We start from the raw sequence: 21,862 nt of genomic DNA on the forward strand, positions 1-21,862 counted from the left end.
CCGTCAGCTGTGGTGTTCTGTTCCCTAGCCCATGGTGCACCACTCCCTAGCCCCTCAGGCTGTCTCTACACAGCCAAGCCTAGTCTTCTCCCCAGAACTGACCTCTGGAGCCTGAGTCTCAGAGCCCATCCCCCACCCGATGTCTCAGGCTATGGTATCTGGGGGCAATGGTGTGACCGGTTTGTTTGGCTCTCTCTCTCTGCTTTGCCCTCCTCAGTCCGACTGCTGCACTTTTCTCTGAGGCTTTTAGGTCCCTCCGTCTTGGCTGATCTCCCTGTCAGTTAGGTGGCTTCCCAGGGTTCAGGTTCCTTTCCTCTTTTACAGCTTCTTCTCAGGAGTGCTGGACCCATCCTGATTCCTTTTTTCTCTCTCTTCTCTCTTTTTTTCCTTTTGTTCTACACAGTTATGTGGAGGGTTTCTTGCTCTTTATAGAGGCTTAAGGTCTTTTGCCAGCATTTCATAGATATTCTGTGCAGATCATTCTACACGAAGATGGTTTTTTTTTTTTTTTGATGTGTGTGGGAGAAGGTAAGCACCATGTTTTACTCCTCTGCCATCTTGATTCCATGCCCATTTTCTCTCTTTTTTTTTTTTTTGTCTTTTGTCTTTTTGTCTGTTGTTGTTGTTGTTGCTGTTGTTGCTATTTCTTGGGCCACTCCCACGGCATATGGAGGTTCCCAGGCTAGGGGTCGAATCGGAGCTGTAGCCACCGGCCTACGCCAGAGCCACAGCAACGTGGATCCGAGCCGCGTCTGCGACCTACACCACAGCTCACGGCAACGCCGGATCGTTAACCCACTGAGCAAGGGCAGGGACCGAACCCGCAACCTCATGGTTCCTAGTCGGATTTGTTAACCACTGCGCCACGACGGGAACTCCCCATTTTCTCTTTTTTAATGAAAGAAATAATCTTTCCCACTACATATGCCTAATTATAACAAAAAGTAAACAAAGAAATTCAAATAATTATTTATTTGTTCTTACTTATACTTCTAAAATTTGGCTCTTGGTTACCAATTTAAAAAAAGCACATCATGCATATTCTAATAATGAAATTCTAAAATCTATACAATGGTATATTTTAAATTATAGTCATTCATGATACTGGGTTTCTATAAAATCCAAATCCAGAAAATTGAGATTTTATAGGTAATTATTTTACTTAAAAAATTGTCATCTACAAAACAACATACTTATCAAAAAAAATCAGAGTAATATTCTCTAATCATTTCATCAAAAATGAATTAAGATAAATTAAGAGTATGACAAACCAAAATATCAACAAAACCAAATTCCAGTCTTAATTGCTTAAATGTGCTAATTTTCCATTACCTAATGGTCAATTCTCACTGTTCTTACCCAAATGTATTTTTATATTCTTAAAAGTTAATTTTTAAATTTCAAAATTATTCCTTATTATTACATTGGTATTTACACTTCATTTTTATACTAATGTTGCATTTTTAAGTACTGTAGTAGTACAGGATAAACATAATTTCAATATCACCTACTCACAGAAACTAAAAATATGAGTTAAAAACATACAGACTGCCAATAAATGAAAGCGATGTAAATAAAATCCAAATTAATCATAAAAGCCATCTTTGTTAATGCACAGAATTCTTTTAACACATTAATACATGGGTTCTTCAAATACACACAGCAAGTGGGTACTGTGGGAGGTGGCTGGCCCTGGCACCAAGTCATGACCAGTGTCCTTGCTCAGGACAGAGAGGGTAGGGTAGATATGATTCCAGCCCTTCCTCAATTCTACCAGTCTGTCCTCTGCATTATTTACAAAGCATATTTTTTCATCCTACACTTGCCATCCTTTTTGTAGTTGAGCTTTTTTTTCCTTCTCCCTCCTTTGAAGGGCCTTAAAAATCCAGATTAAGAGTACCATTAGTTTTCCTATAATGTTCATGCACAAGTGTTGTTCCTATGCAATTCAGCTATTAGGGAAAAACCTTGAGCATCAAATAAATTCTGCATTTGTTGCATGATCTCATACATGGGAAATTCTAGGTGAGTGCAGAAGTCTGTACCCAACCATCCACATGTAATAATACAAGTTTCTGGAGTTCCCGTCATGGTGCAGTGGTTAATGAGCTGGACTAGGATCCATGAGGACACGGGTTCGATCCCTGGCCTTGCTCAGTGGGTTAAGGATCCAGCGTTGCTGTAAGCTGTGGTGTAGGTCGAAGATGCAGCTTGGATCTGGTGTTTCTGTGGCTGTGGTGTAGAATAGTGGCTACAGCTCTGATTTGAACCCTAGCCTGGGAACCTCCATGTGCCACAGGTGTAACCCTGAAAAGACAAAAACAACAATAACAATAACAACAAAAAAAAGTTTCCATTTAATTTCACATCTCTCTATTTCCAACACTTCCCATTAACTCAAGCTGAAACCCTTCCAATGTCCATTTCCACCAGTAAACTGCAAGTCTTTTTCAAAGCAAAGTGTATTTGCAGTGTTTTTGCATTCTCTAAGCATTTAACATGTGTGAACTGTGCAACCACTTTCATTAGGTCCCTATCTTTATTTCCATCTGACACTAGTGAAGTTTTCCCAAAAAATTTTAATTGAAATATAGTTAATTCACAATGTTGTATTAGTTTCAAATGTACAGCAAAGGGATTCAGTTATACTTTTTTGTTCAGATTCTTTTCCACTACAGATTATTACAAGATATTGAATATAGTGCTGTACAGTAGGTCCTTGTTGTCTATATTTTACACAGAGTAGTGTGTGTATGTTAATTCCAGATTCCTAATTTACCCTCCAACCTCTAACTAATGAAGTTTTTGAGTCCTGTGCTCCTACACCCATTTTCCACAAAGGCCCCATACTTTTCCATTGTCCAATTTTGCATAGGGAGATGATTTTTAGGAACATACTTCTATGTTATAGCAAAAGTGACTGTACTACCAAATTATGAACTAACATACCTCTGTGCTACTAAAAATGCATTTGAAACTTTACTAGACAAGGTGTTACTTTAAAAATCCTTACCAGAGATTTTACACTCTTTATGACGAAAAGGAAAAATTGGAACAATACGGTTTCAAATAAATTTGTGTTCCTAGAAAAATCCTTATAAAGAAGGGATAAAATTCAGGTCTTGATATAAAACATCCTTATAGTCACAGAACAAACTAAGTCCTGTCTTGTCTCTGAACTCACTGTGGCATAGGAGGAAGCCCAAACTTCTAAATATGATGCCAGGTGCTCACTTCCACCTAACTTTTACTTCAAGACTTCTGTCTGTGATGGTTTAACGTGTACATGTTGGCCAGTGGTTTTCAACTGGGAATGATTTTATTTCCCAGGGGACACCTGAAAATGTCTGGAAATATTCTGAAGCTCACACCTAGGGCTGGTAGAGGCCAGGACACTGCTAAATATCTTATGATGAATAGGAAAAGAAAGCCTTTCACATGAAAGAAGTATCCAGCCCCAAATATCAATAGTGCTGAGGTTGATAAACCCCACACTAGATCCTCATAGCCCTCTAACAATTAACTCTACCAATAAACCATGCTGATTATTTCTCTGTGTTCCAGTTTTCCTCTAGAAACAAGAGAAGCAGCAGTTGAGCAGCACAGGTTCTGGAATCAGACTACTTAGCTTGAAATCCCCGCTCCTCCTCTCACTACCTAGGTGATCTTAGGCAAGTTACACACCTTAATTCACTAATAGTAGCTATGTCACAGGTTGTTAGTTTATTTTTTTTTCAGAACGTTTCTAGACACTGGGGATGAACTAAACATAAGCATCCTTGCCTTCACTGAAGCTACTTTCTAGTGGAGATGTTTATGAAGATTAAAAGTATAGGAGCTCCTGTTGTGGCTCAGTGGTTAACGAATCCGACTATGAACCATGAGGTTGCGGGTTTGGTCCTTGGCCTCACTCAGTGGGTTGAGGATCCGGCACTGCCATGAGCTGTGGTTTAGGACGCAGACAGTTCGGATCCTGCGTTGCTGTGCCTGTGGTGTAGGCCGGCAGCTATAGCTTCATTGGACCCCTAGCCTGGGAACTTCCATGTGCCACAGATGCAGCCCTGGAAAAGACAAAAAAAAAAAAGAGTAAAAGTATAAACATGGCTTAGAACAGAATTAGCCTGATAATTGTTTCCTTTTATTATGAATTACTTTGAGCACCCATTGTTGTCATTAGACTACTGTTAGTCACCTGTTTAAATAGACAGTTCAAATGAGCACCTATACAAAAAACTGTTTAGAACTCATCTATTTATTGTAAAAGAATAAAGTTGCGATCTCTCTTGGTTTTCATGCTTCTGGTCAAGATAACTGCCTCTAATGTGTCAGAAAGAAAGTAGAGGAGATAAGCAATTCTAATATAATAGCCTCACAGCAAGATTATTAGTTGTTTTTTGATGCAGTATTTGAGAAGGTTTTTAAATAGTGGCAAACAACACTTAAAAAAAAGAGAAATGGACTCTGCTATTCCGGAGAGTTCAGGACTAAAGGAAATAGGTCATACCAACTAGCTCAATCTGAGGATCATGCGCTCTCAAAGGCCCAGATAAAAAGGACTGAATCAATGCCCTTTTTAGAAAAGATATCAAGAAATTGACAAATAGCAACACAAATTGCTTGTTCTTTGGCACTATGCCTTCTTCACTATTTATTACTGGACATTTAATCATTTAGTGTAACCAGAAGATCAAATGAAAGACCTGCTTATCTCCAGTCCCTATGGGATGGTTTCATTCGATAATAATTTAGTTTTAAAAGATCTTAAGATGAATAAATCAGTGTGTATACAAAATGGTATAGTCCCATCAGATAATATAAAAAACAAATTACAAATGACATGTCTACTAGAGATGGGAAAGAAATTCACTATTCTCCCTTATTCTTTTTCAGATCTTATTTGTGAACCAAATACTGCATCATGGAGGTAACCATACCAGAAAGTCTGGGCAAAGGTGTGCCATTTTAAGCAGTTCTGAGCTTCCCAGCACTCTACATAAAGAGAAAGCTGATAAACTACACAGCTCCTAGAATCTATTTGTGGAAACAGAGTAAGTTAGTGGATTAGAATCAACACTATATAAGAAGAGTAACTTAGACTGTAGGGCAGGACTCTGAAGACTGAGGATGCTGATGTTTGTGTCCCTTTCCAGGCTGCTGGAGCGAGACATTTTTTGGTGTAGTCTACACTACTAGCCTGCTTTCAGCAGAAGACTTATGAGGGAGGATGCCAAGCAATGACATTGCCAAGGAAACAACCCTCATACATCAAACAGATGTATAAAATGCACATTTCAAACATAAACCTCAATAAAATTATGGGTTTAGAAAAAGGAAAAAAGGTGTCTGTGATTATAGTGTTTATATTGTTTAGTATAAGGATGAAAGTCAGGAACACTGAAAGAACTATTTCATTCTTAATGGAGTGTCATTTAAAAAATGAAAGTATTGGAGTTCTTGCCACGGCTCAGTGGAAACGAATCTGACTAGCATCCCTGAGGATACAGGTTCGATCCCTGGCCTTGCTCAGTGGGTTAAAGATCCAGCATTGCTGTGAGCTGTGGTGTGGGTCACAGACGCGGCTCAGATCCAGAGTTGCTATGGCTGTGCCATGGGCCAGTAGCTATAGCTCTGATTTGACCCCTAGCCTGGGAACCTCCATATGTCACGGGTGTGGCCCTAAAAAGACAAAAATTAAAATTAAAATTAAAAAAAAGAAAGTATTTAACACAATTAACTATGAACTGACAAATGAAATCTGGTTTTAAAACTGGTTCTCCAACAACAATCAGGCCAAGACTCTGCAACCTTTTGAGTGTGAAATGTAAATTTTATAAAAGATATTTACATGTGGATAGAATACCTACACTCCCCAAATGGCTGCTGTGGTCTTGAGTATCACATGCAGACCACAGAGTACAGAGGAAAAGAAAACTCTCTACTTACATATCCCGTTGCAAGAAGTTTCAAGACTTCCTGGCCATCCCTGTCTAGACTCTTGTCAGCCAGACACATGTGTCTAGGCATAATTCAACCAAGAGTAAGTGAACTCACATCATTCAGGATTCAGGATTTTGTCTGTGGCTCACAGAGAGTGAATAAAATGAGTATATATTACTATAGCAAGGAAGAAGGGCAAGGGAAAGGCTATTAGCTAAGGTCACATAGTATATTCAAAACTAGAGTTTCCTGCTCTGCCTGATCAAAGAGAAAAACACTTTACCAGCTTCTTCTTTGGGGACGTTTTGGGAAGGTAAAGAGGGTGATTTAACCTGAATTTTAAAAACTCTAATTTTCACACTCTGGAAAAAACCATTTTCCTCTTTACATTATCGAATTAACTAAATAATTTTAAACTTGTGGTATAACTGATACATAACATTATATTAGTTTCAGGTATATAGGGTAACGATTCAGTATTTGTATATATTGTGAAACCATCACCACAATAAATCTAGTTAATAGTTAACATCAGTCACCACACATAGTTACAATTTTTTTTTTCCTGGTGATAATTTTAAAGATTTTAAACAACTTTCAAATATGCAAAACAGTATTATTATCTATAGTCATCATGGTGTACATTACATCCACATGATTTATTTAACACTGGAAATTTGTACCTTTTAACTTCTGTCACCCATTTCACCCTCCCTACCCCCCCGCCCCACCTCTGGCAACCATCAATCTGTTGTTATCTATAAGCTCACTCTCTCTCCTTTTTTTTTTTTTTGGCTTTTTAAGGCCACACCTGAGGCATATGGATGTTCCCAGGATAGGAGTTGAATCGGAGCTACAGCTGCGAGCCTATGCCACAGCCACATCAGATCCAAGCCACGTCTGCAACCTACACCACAGCTCACAGCAACGTTGGATCCTTAACCACTGAGCAAGGTCAGGGATCAAATCTGCATCCTCATGGATCCCAGTGGAGTTCGTTACTGCTAAGCCATGATGGGAACTCCTCTCTCTCTCTCTCTCTTTTTTTTTTTTTTTTTTTTTTAAGATTCTGCACATGAGATCATGTAGTAATACTATTTATTTTTCTCAGTCTGACTTATTTCACTTGGCATAATGATTCAAGGTCCATCCATGTTGTCACCAATGGCTACACACACACACACACAGAGTACATTTTCCTTATCCATTCATCCACTGATGGACACTTAGGTTGTTTCCACATCTTGGACATTATAAATGCTGCAATGAAGGTGGGGACGGGAGGCAGTGCAAATAGCTTTTCGAGTTAAGTGTTTTTGTTTCTTTTGGATAAATACCCAGAAGTGGGACTGCTGCATTACATGGTAGTTTTTAATTTTTTGAGGAACCCGTATACTGTTTTCCACAGTGGTAACTCACTGTGGCTTTGACTTGCATTTTCCTCGATGCTTAGTCATGTTGAGCACATTTTCATGTGCCCATTGGCCACCTCTATGTCTTCGGAAAAATGTCTATTCAGACCCACTCCCCCCACCTAGCAGCTGTGACATATGGAAGTTCCCAGGCCAGGGGTTGAATTGGAGCTGCAACTGCAGGCCTACACCACAGCCACAGCAACACCAGATCTAAGCCACACCTGCGACCTACACTACAGCTTTTGGCAATACCAGATCCTTAACTCACACAGTGAGGCCAGGAATTGAACCTGCAACCTCACAGAGACTATGTCAAGTCCTTAACACACTAAGCCACAATGGGAACTCCTGCCTTTAAAAAATTGTTTTCCAGTGAGTTGTATGAGTTCCTTACATATTTTTGATACTACCTCTTATCAGATATATGATTTGCAAATATTTTCTCCCATTAGGTAGGTTGTCATTTCATTTTGTTGATGGTTTCCTCTGTTGTGCAGAAGTTTTTTTAGTTTAATGTAGTCCCACTTGTCTATTTTAACTTTTGTGCCTTTGCCTTCATTGTTAGAAAAAAAATTTTTTTTAATGTTTAAAAAATTTTGTTTAATGTTAACTATGTACTGGCTACTTCTTATAATGCAATTCTCTCCAATGGGAGTACTTGTTTTTGTGGTTTTTAAAAAATAATACCAGTGTTTCATGAGTAACTCCAATGACTGTTTTACTACAAAATCCATTCTGTTTTTTAAATTAAGAAATAAATATTGAAATTGCTATTAACATTGTTGGCAACAGCCAGTAAGTCTTCTACGTGATATATTAGACAAAGCAAATTTTATCAGGTAATGTCTTATATGTGCATCCATGGCAAGAAGGTTGAAAATTTATTCACTATGCGCACACCCAAAACATGTATTTTAGAAAACTCTGTCCCACAGATGAGATTCAGCTGCAAACACACTTGTATGTTTTCTCAGAATCAAGAGAGAAAGAAGGATTTAATTTAGCCCATGAAAAATTGGATATCATCATGGTTTGGCAATTCTTCCTGCAACTTTGGTAACGAAGCCACTCTCATGACTTGGACTTTTACAAGGGCCCAGTCCACAAAAGCTGCCATATGCTCACAAGGCTGTGAGACTAGAATAAGCCAGAGAGAGGTGAAAACAATGGAAGCGATTTTATTTCTCAAATTTAGGTAGAAAACCATCCAGCAAACAGCTCAGAAGAATACTTACACCTCTTTTCAATATCCTTCCTCTCCAACCAAAAAATATTGTACATTCTCAGTTTGGCCTTGGTTTCATTACACTACCAGACAATTATACTTTTCAGCTTGTTTTAAAATCAGAGCTTTTATCAATAAAAATCCTAACACTGTACTGCATCACTCTGAGACTCAGTCTCAAATTAGGTCTAAACATCAGGTTTGTAGCAATTGTTAAATATTATTTTATTTATTCATTATTAATCAATAGGTTCTATGATGGTCCAGAGCAATTTTTAAAATATAGTTAAATGTAAAGTTGATTAATGTCTTACACAGATAACTACTTAAATTTATTTTCCTTTTAACAAAAAGAAGAAAATGTTATGTTGAAATCTGACTCCGACAATGACTGTTTCTGCAATTTATTTTTAAACTGAAAATATGCTGGCATGGAAAATTATGCCTACAATTAAAGGCAGTGTTTTATGAACAAAAGAAATCACTGGAAGTGCCACATGCCTTGTCTTGAGAGAAACCAAATTCTTGAGCCTTAGTTATGTGAAGAAATAACCACTGAGTTAGCAATCTAAAAGATTGTAATTTTTTTTCCTTGCAAAACATCTAAAGTATATATTTCTTTTCCCTACATTTAGTTCTAAATGCCATTTGCCTTTAACTTAGAACTAACTGCTTCCAGACATCCTGCTCAAACCTCAGTGATTCATTTATCCACATCTACAAATTCGCCTTAAAGTCTTAACCCCTTCTATTCTATTCTTTCTCCTCTCATCATTCAGAAAAGGGATCATTTCAGATTTATTGGGGAAACAAAGGACGCATCAGGTGTGAACATTCACTGATCCTCACTTTCAACAACAAATATTAAAACCACTGCCTAAACAGTAGCCACCACTTGACCTCACACTGAGTGCTGTTCATACAGTCCCCTGTCCCACACTGCACTGGAAACTGCAATCAATCCTCACACAGACCCTCTGAGGTATGGATCACTATCTTCACTTTACACTAAATAAACTGTGGCTCACAGCATTTAACAGAGTCAGAAGTCACACGGAGACTGGCCCCCAAGGCTTGAAGCTGTGTCCTTTTCAGTCCCTGCACCCCCCACCTTTCCCACCTAACCCCACCTCTCAATACTGCCCCTTCCTTGACTCTTATCATAGCCACAGGGACTTTCCAGTTCTGCCCTACATCGTTTCCCAGGCTTCTGCTCAAGGGTACCACAACACAACACATCACAATACTATCCTTTCCTGGGAGGTCCTTCCCTCTCTCACAGACTGGCCATGCAGCCTACCCAACCTCCTCACCCCACCACTCTGTCTCACTGCCTAGCATCACTCCAAGACCATTTCTTTCCTCTTCTTTTTCTGAACACGCCCACGGCACGCGGAAGTACCTGGGCCTGGGATTGAACCCATACCACAGCAGTGACCTGAGCCTCAACAGTGACAATACCAGGTCCTTAACCCACTGAGCCACAGGGGAACTACTCCCCAGAGTATTTCTAGCTAGAGCACAGTAATGAAACCTTTTTTGATTCCATTTTAATTTTAAACCCAGTATTTCTTTTCTCTCTTCTTACTCTCTAAAGCTTTGCAATCATTTTCCTCTCTTAGCTGCTCAGACATTTTCACAACATAATTGTAAATGTAACCTCACATTTCCCTGATTATAATACGTACCAAAGAATTTGAGGACAAATAACAACAGTACTAAAGAACAGGTTTACAAAAGCACCCAACAGGGTTTTACAAAAGAACTGCCCAAACTTTGCTTTTCCCACTGGGAAAATATGAGTATGATGTAACATTGCAGTACAAGGATCAAAGCATTATATAGACTAGAAACAAAACAAACAAAAAAATTTAAAAATTCAAAATATGAGAATCATATACAAATTCATCTGTTTTTTGTATTTACAGATAATTTCTAAATCATATTCTGAAAAAATCTTTTTGAATAAAAACCAACACACTCATTTAGAATCTACAAAATATACTTTACAATAGATTTTAAATAATTTTGGAAGCAATGCAGGAATAATTCAATTAACTTATGCTCGTTACAAACAAAATGCACCCAGCATGTTAACAATTGTTACCATCCTGAGTGTTACGGTACATGTATATTTTAGATCACTTAACAAATTACATTATAAACAAAAATGCTTAAAATAACTTAGATAATGCTTTTACTTGTAAGGCATCTGAGTTAGTCTTCAGAAGCTTTTAAATGGGAAGGTTAAATGACACTTTGTGATTAAAACAGAAACATGGCTCTTAGAATGTACATGCTAATACACTAGAGTAATTTTCTGTCAAGCACTCAAGAATCAAGTAACAATTCTGGTGGCTACCCAGAAATCACCCTATGCAAGCCGACAGCTAATGGCATCTCTGTCGCTGCCTTAGTCCAGGCATTTTTGTCTCCAAGACTCTTTCTCCCTCCCCCTTTTTTGGCTGCCCCGTGGTATATGGAGTTCTGGGCCAGGGATCAGATCTGAGCCGCAACTGCGACCTAAGCTGCAGCTGCGGCAACGCTGGATCCTTAACCCACTGTGCCTGGCTGGGTGGGGATCGAACATGCATCCCAGCACTCCCAAGACACTGCAATCCCGTTACACCACAGCAGGAACTCCTGTCTCCAAGACTCTTAACAGCATCCAAATCCATCTCATTTTAATCAGGATAGCTCCCATTTACACCATCGTCACTGAGCCTTAACTTTTTATTGTAAAATGGGAGTCAAAACCAAAACAAGAAATCTTATCCCATAGGGCTTTTGAAAGGATCAAGCATCTGGTAGCACCAACACACCTTACTTAAAAAAGCCCTCTCTAAATAATAGCTAAATTTGAATGTGCCAGCAGAGTTAGATTTCCTGAAAAGAAGTAAAATTATGTTACGCCCTTGGTTTAAAAAGTTGCTGGCTCTCTGCCCTATCTTTAATGTGAAGTACAATGGTTTGCACACAACTATAATTTAATGAATGAGGAACCTGATAATTTGATCTAAGGTTAAAGTTTACTGTTGAATGATTTATGTAAAAATACTTGTAAAACCATACAACAGAATAAAAATGATCATAGGATATATTTTCAAGAATACTTACTTGAAAAATTAGAGTCACTTGTATAAAAAAATATTAATTACAAAAGTCTAATGGCATTTTAAAATAAAACTAAGCAGAACTCCAACTCAGAAACATGTCAGTAGTCAGAAATATTCTTGGCATTTAAAAGCAACAATGTGGCATTAAATATATATATAACCTAGAATTTCATTAATTCAGACAACTCTACCACTCCCTAATGAACGCTAATTAGTAATGTTTTATTGTAACATGCATTATGTGGAAGTTTACTGTACCACTGGGAAGGAAGCAAACAACAAATTAGAAAATGCTGAATTTAAGCACCGTCTCTTTTGCTTTTGTGGTGGTTATACACTACTTTAAAATAAAAAGTTAACCTAATCCTAACCCACACTTAAATCACCACACAGCTGCAAAAAAGATCCAATTATTTTATTGGAGATGAAACATTCTTCCCAATGGAATCAAGCTGACAACTAAACAGTTCAATTCAAAGGAAAAAAAAAATCAGTCATCATTAAATTTTACTATTCTTCATTGCATAATTTTTAGTCACTTTATTATTGCATGACCTTTATCGAAACAATCACTTCAAGAACAAGAAGGGAGGAGTTCTTTTGTGAAGCAGAGGGTTAAGGATCCGGTGTCACTGCTGTGGCATGGATTTGATTCCTGACCTGGGAATTTTCACAGGCTGAAGGCACAGCCCAAACAAACAAACCGCACAAACACACAAAAAGGTAATTAAGTCAAATGATATTTCTATGCAAAAAAGAGAATGTGTTAAAAGAAATTGTACCCTCTTTCAAAATGGCTATATTTTTGTGTAATTTGCACTCATTCCATATGAGACAGCCTTAATAACCTTACACATAAGCAAACAGGAAGAGTAACAGAAGCAAGAATGAAATATGAAGGGGAGGCAGATAAGGGACTGATCTTGCTTGGAAAGGGGAAGAGCAAGGAAGTTGGCAGAGAAGTGGCTGCCATTTGAGCTGAGCCTCTACGGATCAACAGGAGTATTCAGATGCGGCCAGTTTGTGCTAGACTGAAGAGGGGGGACACAGAAAGGAGGCTGAAAAGGTCTAGGCTTTGAGTGACAGTATATTTGTATATGAAAATCCTATTATAAGTTTTGAGGCGATGTATTTGCTCCACTCTTAGGTTCTCTGTCACTTCAATTTCAAAAAAATATACGTATTTTTTTAACTCTGAAAGAGTTCAAGTAATAATGCACTTGTGTGATGCACATAGCACTTTAAATAAGGCACAGTTTAGTTAGCAAATCATTATCCCCAAGTACTGAGAAATTTCTCACTTACAGATGAGGCAGGAGTTTAGAAATCTGACCCAGAATAGCTGGGCAGGGCCCACTTTCCACAGCAAAGACCAGACACAGTCAGCAGAGTTGGCAATGAATGGCCACTGGAGGCCACCGTGATGGCCATATTTCACTCTGGAGATACTTCCTTCTAACGGAGTACAAGTCCACAGCATGCTATTAGTTGGTTAGATAACCAGCAGGTTTTCATTATCACAGTAAAGATGACATTTTTCTAACACAAGGATCAAGAGAGACTCCTTATTCATTTAATGTGCTTAACCAATCCATTTATTCATACTCAAATATTCATTAGGCATCTCTTAAGCACAAGGTTTTGTACTGTCCACCACTAGGAAATAAAAATATAGTGCAAGACTATATATAATAGGCTTAAAGAATACTACTCTACCCGAGCTTACTAAGCTAAATTTCAAACTTGAAGGATACCACAATTACACTTTTTCCATCAGATTTCCGTATTGGTGGAGAATTCCTCAAAGAGTACCCTATTCATAAGCAGACAGACAAGCACTACTTCCAGTGCTAGACTTGAGTCAGTCTTTGTTGTCAATTCAGGTTATGCCCCCAACCCCACCCCCGCTCTGCTCATCCCCTCTTCTTTTCTGTTTTGCCAGATTTAATTTCCTGTTCGTACAAAAAAGTTTAAGTAGCTTCTCTTTACTTGAATGTTAGTAGCATTTAGGCCAATGACCTCTGATGTCATAATGCCTCAAAAACCTCTTTGTTTAAAATGCATATTGAATATATTCCAATTCATCATTATGACAGTAACTTACTGATTAAATTTAAAATACAGGCTATCTTAAAATTATGTTAAAATATTTTAAGTAGATTCAAGGTAAATTTTAAAGGGAATAAAAATATTAATGAATTTTCTATATACTTAAAATTTCCAGCTTTGAGGAAAATTTTTGGGAAAATTGTGGATCTTGAATTAAGGCTGCCAAGTCAAATAAAATGAACTTGAAACCCTAGTTCTATATCTCTGTGCTTCTAAATATAGAAGTATAATGTATTAAGAGTCCTAATGAGGCAGTTACTGATATCTTTGCACATTCACATATTAAAAAGCTGATTTAGGTTCAATACCTATCTTATTCAAATATATCTACAAAGAGTCTTACTCTTTGACTGCTTCAGAAAATTGATGTGAAAATATTTAATATATTTATTAAGAACTTCTGCATTGTCTTTTCCTCAACTAGACTTACAAAGTTTAAAAAAGTGCCAATTCTTTAAGAGAAAACTTTGAAAATTTCTCTAAAAGAACTTGAAATTACAAGGCTGCTACTGAAGCTGTATCAAAAGAGTTATGTCAGAAATGACAACATGTAAGATTTTAAAGACTTCAGTTTATCTATATTAGCAGTATGACATTAAAATAATATCACTCATCCACTCAAAATGGAGGAAAAAGTTACAAACAAAAGCATACCCAACCTAGCTTACTTCTTAAACTGATTTCAAAACAGCTAAATCAATTTACATAGTGCAATTAATTAATATTGCTAATAAAAAGAAATCTTTAAAGGCATGTTGCCAGCCTTTACAATCAAAGGCAGTAGTAATTTAATGACTTTAAATGCCAAAATATTGCCTATAATAAATCTCCTGCCATCATATTGCTCCTAAATTTTAGGTTAATGAGAATTCCTACTTTGAATCACATTACTAAAATAACCCCAAATAATGAAAGAATTAGATAAATAGCAGCTTCGGCTCATTGTTAATTAACTTAGACTAGTATTAATATACTTTTTAATAAACGTATTATGTAACGATGCTATTAGTATCTCCAAAGGAACTTCTGAGAAATATTCATTTAGTTCTCTTTGAAGAAGAAAAAAAAAATTAAGCCTCTCCTCTGATTAAGTTAAAAAATAAATTAAAATCTTCAGGTTTTCAAGCAATTTGCAACTACTGTGCATTTATGGAGCTTCAAGTTAAGGAGAGACCAAGAGGAAGATTACATATTAAAATGCCCAAGTCATTTGAAAACCTAACGATGTACTTACATTTCTATAGCAATACAATACTTCAATTATAGAAATATTTATAGTATATAAATCCTTTGCACTAGCTACTGTGCCTGGGCTACAAAGATTACTTACCACAGGATCATTGAGAAAAAAAGGACTACTGTTTGTTTAGCCATTAGCTATTTATTATTAATACATAAAAGTAACAAGAATTACTCACCAGGCTCCATCAAAGTCACATTTGTAAAACAGACATTCAACCACAGGAAAAACGGACCCTGGAGTAAAAATCTGACTCCACTGCTTTGTCTTTGAGCTGCTCCCAAATGAGCGCTGTGGAGACCAAGCACCAAGGAAATACACTGGGGCTGCCGGGCTGGCTTGCCACTGCTGCCAGTCTGCCACCAGACTGACGTCACGCACCAACATGTCATTGCAGCCGCAACTGAGGCAGCTTCTCCAGAAGGGTTTGTTGTGATTATGCATGCCTTCCAGCCACGAGAGTAAAATATGATTTCAATTCCCTTAAAGCTGGCATAGAGCATAGGGTAAAATACCAGCATACATAGTTGCAGGCAGCTTTCTGAAGAATGCTCAGTGAGGAGTTTTAAATCACCTTAGCTCTAAATAGATATTTCCTGTTAAAACTGTAAGCAAACCTATTTAAGTGACTCCTTTAAAAACATTTTTGTTGTTTTCTTTTTCCCAAGTTGATACATACTTATTTCAAAAATTCAGCCAATGAAAGGTATAAAGAAAGCTGAAACTGCCCAACTTCCACCATGGAGAAAGGAGAACAGCTGCACAGATTTATTAGTCACCTATTTTTTTTGCCCCCCCCCCCCTTTCCAGGGCCACACCCAAGGTACCGCATCCCAGGCTAGGGGTCTAATCAGAGTTACAGCTGCCAGCCACAGCCACAGCCACACCCACAGCAACACCAGATTCGAGTCGTATTTGCAGTCTATACCACAACTCATGGCAACACCGGATCCCTAACCCACTGAGCGAGGCCAGGGATTGAACCCACAACCTCATGGTTCCTAGTCAGATTCATTTCTGCTGTGCCAGGACGAAAACTCCTATTGGTCGCTTATTATGTCAAGCGCACTACAGACACATCTGAGCCTCATAACCCAATGATGTAGGTTCGGTAATTATCTCCATGAAGACACTGAGACACAGAATAGTTAGGGAACTTGCCCATGGTCATAGTGCTAACAAGTGATTGAGCAGGACTCAAATTCCAGGTAGAGTATTTCCACACCCGTGCACTTGATCACTAAGTTATACTATCTAGCAGTAAAAATAACAGCTGTTAATCTTTTGGTGAACATCCTTTTAGACCAGTCTATAAACACACACACACACACACACACACACACACTTATTCAATAGAAGGAAATCAAACCACTTGTTTTGCAAGCCACTTTTTTCATTCAATAATATGCCACAGATAGCTTTCCATGTCAGTAATTATATTTCTAATTTTTCCTTTGTTGATAGTTGCTCATCACAATTACCTAAGCCTGATTCCTAGTGGACACAATTTTGCTGGTTATAAACAGTACTTAATGTATATATCACTGTCTAGACATCTTTGTGCTTTTCTGAGTTTAGCTGTGTAGGATGATAATTCTTGGAAGTGGAATGGATAGGTTAAAACATGCACATATTTTCAGTATTTGCTTGCTTGTTCCTTCAAAAAGAGGTTAACAATGTATATTTATACCTCAGTGCGTTAGATTTCTCCTTTCCCACATACTGGGTATTGACAATTATTTTTCTCCTTTTCAAATCTAATAGAAACATATAGAAAATACAGTTCTAATTGTGTTTGTGTATGTATTTTAACTGCAAGTCAGGTCAAACCTTTATTCACATGCTTTTTCACATAGGAGGCAGTTCGGCTTAATGGCCACAAGCATGTAGGCTGCTTTGGGGTCAGAAAACTCCAAGTTCAAGCCCAGCACTTCTTGTCAATAGTTTTCTGACCACAGGCAAGTTGCTCAGCCTCTCCATGCTTCAATTTCTTTATACAGAAAATAAAGATAACAATTTAATCCTCAGGGAATTCTTGCGAGAATTAAATGAGAAAAACCACATAAGCAACTGGAACAGTGCCTACCACGTGTTTAATTAAATGTTAACTCATATTTAATGACTGACCATATTTCTTCTACACATTTCACGCCCTTCATCCAAAATGGTGATTCTTAACAAGAGTATGGACACATCATTTTACAAAACATATTGTAAATGTCTTGTTAGAATGCTAATGACATAAAAATGTTCAGATATCTCACAGTGAGTTGTCTTACAACTAAATCTAGCATGTAACATAACTAGCACTAAAACACTCCTTTCATATGAAACTGCTATAACAGAAATTAAAAATAGCGTTTCAAGTTGAGAAAACAAAATTGTTTCATCATGTAGCTTGAAATATAGACAAGCAAGCTGACACAGTTTGCTATAACCAGAAGGGTTTGCATATGTTTTAGAAAAGTAGTCATTCATGATCTATCCCTATTTTTTTCAGTGAAGGTTTTGCTAGTCTCAATTAGTCTCAGTTTAAACTTTTCACACTAAAAAAGAAAACAAAACCCATTCTTGAAAACATCAAAAAGAAGTCAACAAAATAACTTTTGCCATAGTTCTAAAAGCAAAGGCCCTTTTAAATGCCACAAATCATAACAAACTTTAAGCAGAATACAGGAAGGTTAAAAGGTAGGAAGCTTATTATTCCTACCTCCAACCAATTTGACCTTATGTTATGTAATAAAGTCTTCAATTGTTTACACCATCAGGATAATTAGAACAAAACACCTCAAAAAATGCACTAAGACGGAAGTTTTATATTATTCTAGCAGATCTGGTTTAGGTGTAGTCACTGTTGTATACGCTATAAAATTATCCCATCTGCAGGCAGACATTTCTGTAATAAAATTGCATCAGAACATGTCTGCAGAATCATAGTGGCATGGTGGTTCTGTGGCTGCCAGAAAAGCAACAATAACGAAGCAGCAGAGGTCTGTCAAGAGACTCTGAACGATTACCAGGAATACTGAGAATTAACAAGTCAACCAGCGTTTTGTTTATGAAGTTCCCAGCACCCTGTGCTACTTCTCTAGGACCTGGAAGTTGCAGGCCCTCCCTCCACCCACAGAACTTCCACAGGGAAAACACTGAGCTTGGGCAAAGAACACAAAAGAGGGAATAAGACAAGGTCCTTCCTCTCAGGGCCAAAACAGTCTGGAACTGACAGTTTAATAGGGAAGACAGAGCTGTAAACAGATCATTATAACATAACCTGATTTGCAGAGCACAGAAGAGGAAGTGGCTAAATGCCTGGGGGAATCAGGAAAAGACTTAACAAAGTACAGTAAATGACAGATGACCTCACTATTTCAAGAGGAGATTTCAGTTAGATGTAGCAGTAGTCACAAATTTAAGATGCAATCTAAACTTTACACCTACAAAAAAGTGCCTAATTAACAGAGAAACTACTCACTTTAAAGAAAAAAAATGCACACCAACAGGGCAATTCTCACAAGTGCCTTGTATGATTCTGTCCTGCTTTTCCCCAAAGTCAGGGATGGCTAGTTTAGCTTCTTCTTTTTTTTCTTTTTAGGGCCGCACCCACGGCATATGGAAGTTCCCAGACTAGGGGTCCAATCAGAGCTGTAGCTGCTGGCGTACACGACAGCCACAGATCCAGGCAGAGCCTATGACCTATACCACAGCTGGCGGCAATGCCAGATCCTCAACCAACTGAATGAGGTCAGGAATCAAACCTGCGTCCTCATGGATGCTAGTCAGATTTGTTAACTGCTAAGCCACGACAGGAACTTCTAGTTTAGCATTTCTGATTCTGCTCAAACTACATTTTTAGAAAAAGAAGCTGAGGTAGATCGTGGATGAACTGAACGGCCCATTACTTTGTTGGAGCTCATAAACCTATCTTTAAATCAGTAGAGAATCCTAAATCCCAATTAATCTTGATTCTCTTTTCATGTATCTCTACGCTACAGGGCAAGAACCATGCTTCATTAAAAAGCCACAGAAAAACGTCTAGTGGGGCCTCCATGGTAATGCGCTTCAGTGCAGTCGTTAGAGCTGTTTGTGATAACAACGGAGGATTCAGTTGTGAGAACTTATTTCTCAGTCTCATTGTTACTTTACTTCTCAGTGGCATTTAAAACTCTTGACCACCAGGAGCTCCTGTTGTGGCTATCCATGAGGATGTGGGTTCGTTCCTGGGCTTTGCTCAGTTGGTTAAGGATCTGGTGTTGCCATGAGCTGTGGTGTATGTCACAGACGTGGCTCAGATCTGGCATTGCTGTGGATGTGGTGTAGGCTGGCAGCTGTAGCTCTGATCCGATCCCTAGCCTGGGAACTTCCATATGCCACAGGTGTGGCCCCCAAAAGACAAAAACGAAACAAAACAAAAACAAAACTCTTGATCACTCAATTCTTAAAAATGCCACCACTGACTGAATTATGTGACCTTGTCCCCCAGCCTTCACTCTGCAAAACAGGCATGAATCTAAATGACTCAACCCAGTAACCAACTGTCTCCATAATTTGGTGCCAATGTACTCATCATTATTAATACCCAAAGCAGAAGCTTTTTTTTTTTTTTTTTGGTCTTTTTCGGGCCGCACCCGTGGCATATGGAGTTTATATGTAAAAAAATCTACCCATGGGAATAGTTACACAATATGATACATATAAATGTAAACATAATTATATTATGCCCAGAGCTAACAGAGGGACTGGTTTGCCTCTTTGTCGTCTTTTTTTTTTTTTTTTTTAGGGCCGTGCCCATGGCGCACAGAGGTCCCCAGGCCAGGGGTCTAATCGGAGCTGTGGCTGCCAGCCTATGCCAGGAATCCTTAACCCACTGAGAGAGGCCAGGGATTGAACCCTCAACCTCATGGTTCCTAGTTGGATTTGTTTCCGCTGCACCATGACGGGAACTCCCAGAAGCTCTTTTAATGGATGAGAAACAGATCTAACACTGTCTTTTCCATGCTGTGTCCAATAGTGATGGATAACATGAAGCATTCAAATGCCCCATCACTAGATTCCTGATTTTTATCTCCTTGGTCATTTAATACAAATCTATCAGGTCAGAAAAATACTAGTACAAGAAAGCAACAAACACATACTTCCAAGGTGTGTTTTTTCCAACATTACCAGGCAACTGACTCAATTTTGACACCATCTACCTAGAGATAGTGTCAGAACCCACAGGGTGAAGGCTCAGTCCTGCAAGGCTGCCCCCCTTTAGATAGGAACCAAAAGTCCAGGCTGTCATCTGTTCTCTGACCAGCTGGTTACAAACTGGAGGTTCCCAAGACCCCCAATGTTGGAAAAAACACACCTCGGAAGTATTTGTTTGTGGCTGATTAGCTAGAGTGGTTCATAGAACTCACAGACACATTTACTTACATTTACCAATTTATTATAAAGAATATTATTAAGGAAATAGGTAAACAGCCAGAAGAAGAGGTACATGGGTATGCACTTTACAAAGGTAAAGTAAGAATACGGATAGCCTCCTTTTCTTTTCTTTCAGATTTCCAAATTTATTCATCTTGGCATACCAGCCACCATATCTTCATGACTTAAAGAGAAACATCAAGGTACCGCTAATTATAAAAGTAAATTATAGTCATCCCTCAGTATCTGTGGGCTTTTTGCCCCCCCATTTCAAAATCCACAGATGTTCAAGTCCCTTATATAAAATGACATAGTATTTGCATACAACCTACATGTACCAACTCCAGCATACTTTAAATTATCTCTAGATTACTTATAATACCTAAGACATTATAAAGGCTACATAAATAGGCAGATTCAAGTTTTGTTCTTTGGAACCTTCTGGATTTGCCCAATATTTCTGACCCACATTTAGTTGAATCAGAGGATGCTGAACCCTTGAATACAAAGGACTGACTACAATTGGAAAAATAACATGTCCTCATTATCTTCTTTTAAAAGGTGGTGATCAGGTAGAGTAAATCAACTCACAGCAATTGAACACTCACACCCAGCGGTAGCCTGAGACAGATTCCAGGTGTCCCATGCACTTACTGCACAGGTAACCACTACATCAACTGAAGTTCAGCATAGAAACAAACTCTATACCACCAAGGAAGACAACCACTGTGAGCGCTAGAATCATCCTCACTTGACAAAAGGAACCAATTATAATGAAAAAGTCCTACATGCCACTAGAATCTTCTTCCCCAGTGAGTAGTAGCTAGTAAATATACTTGCTTACTAACAGGACTCAGAACCTTTTAATTTGAAAATAGCCACTTCTTGGGTCATCAGCAAACAAGCTGGCCCATAAAGAACAGTTTAACAAGATACTGACCTAGCCATTTTATATTCCCTTTAATTTATTTCTTCCAATACTTTCGAAATCCTTCACACTTTTTGCGTGAGATTGGTAGCCATGACTTCCTCCTTATGAACTCTGTCATAATTTGTGTATCTTGCCAACTTACACTATTTCGGTCTAGCTCAGATGTTAACTCCTTGGAGAGATTCCTCCCAATCTCCCTCACAGAGGTAGATGCAGTGCTGCACATCAGGAAACATTAGCATGATCAACCACAGAAGGTGCTCATACACACCTACATCTCAAAGAACCTGCCAGGAGGAATCCAGGTTAAACTCTTTCACAAAATAAATACAACGTATATATTCAAGGAAAGTGGGCTAACTCTACTAAGTTTACACATTTATAAAACCAAATACAAACCAAAGTGGGAGATACAATCTAAAAAGGCAAAAATGATGTGGGCATTAAAACTGATCATCCTTCTTCCATTTAGCTACTAAATGA

At 38.2% G+C, this 21,862-nt stretch overlaps 1 protein-coding gene across 22 annotated transcripts in view; it reads right to left on the minus strand.

Moving 5' to 3' along the window:
* PLEKHA5 (pleckstrin homology domain containing A5) overlaps nucleotides 1–21,862 on the minus strand; it is a 256,164-nt gene that overhangs the window by 110,459 nt on the left and 123,843 nt on the right. For 4 of the 22 annotated variants that reach the window (XM_021092265.1, XM_021092271.1, XM_021092269.1 and 1 more), the window contains exon 1: nucleotides 15,221–15,836. The exons of 10 other annotated variants lie outside the window; for them this stretch is intronic. In XM_021092265.1, the coding sequence (XP_020947924.1) occupies nucleotides 15,221–15,486 (266 nt within the window). In that variant the 5' untranslated portion in view covers nucleotides 15,487–15,836. Of the gene's footprint in view, nucleotides 1–15,220; nucleotides 15,839–21,862 lie in introns of those variants that run through there. 8 more of the 22 variants (XM_021092268.1, XM_021092262.1, XM_021092259.1 and 5 more) reach the window with 5 other exon arrangements.

The sequence above is a fragment of the Sus scrofa genome, chromosome 5 (assembly GCF_000003025.6).
Source record: "Sus scrofa isolate TJ Tabasco breed Duroc chromosome 5, Sscrofa11.1, whole genome shotgun sequence".
Lineage (NCBI taxonomy): Eukaryota > Metazoa > Chordata > Mammalia > Artiodactyla > Suidae > Sus > Sus scrofa.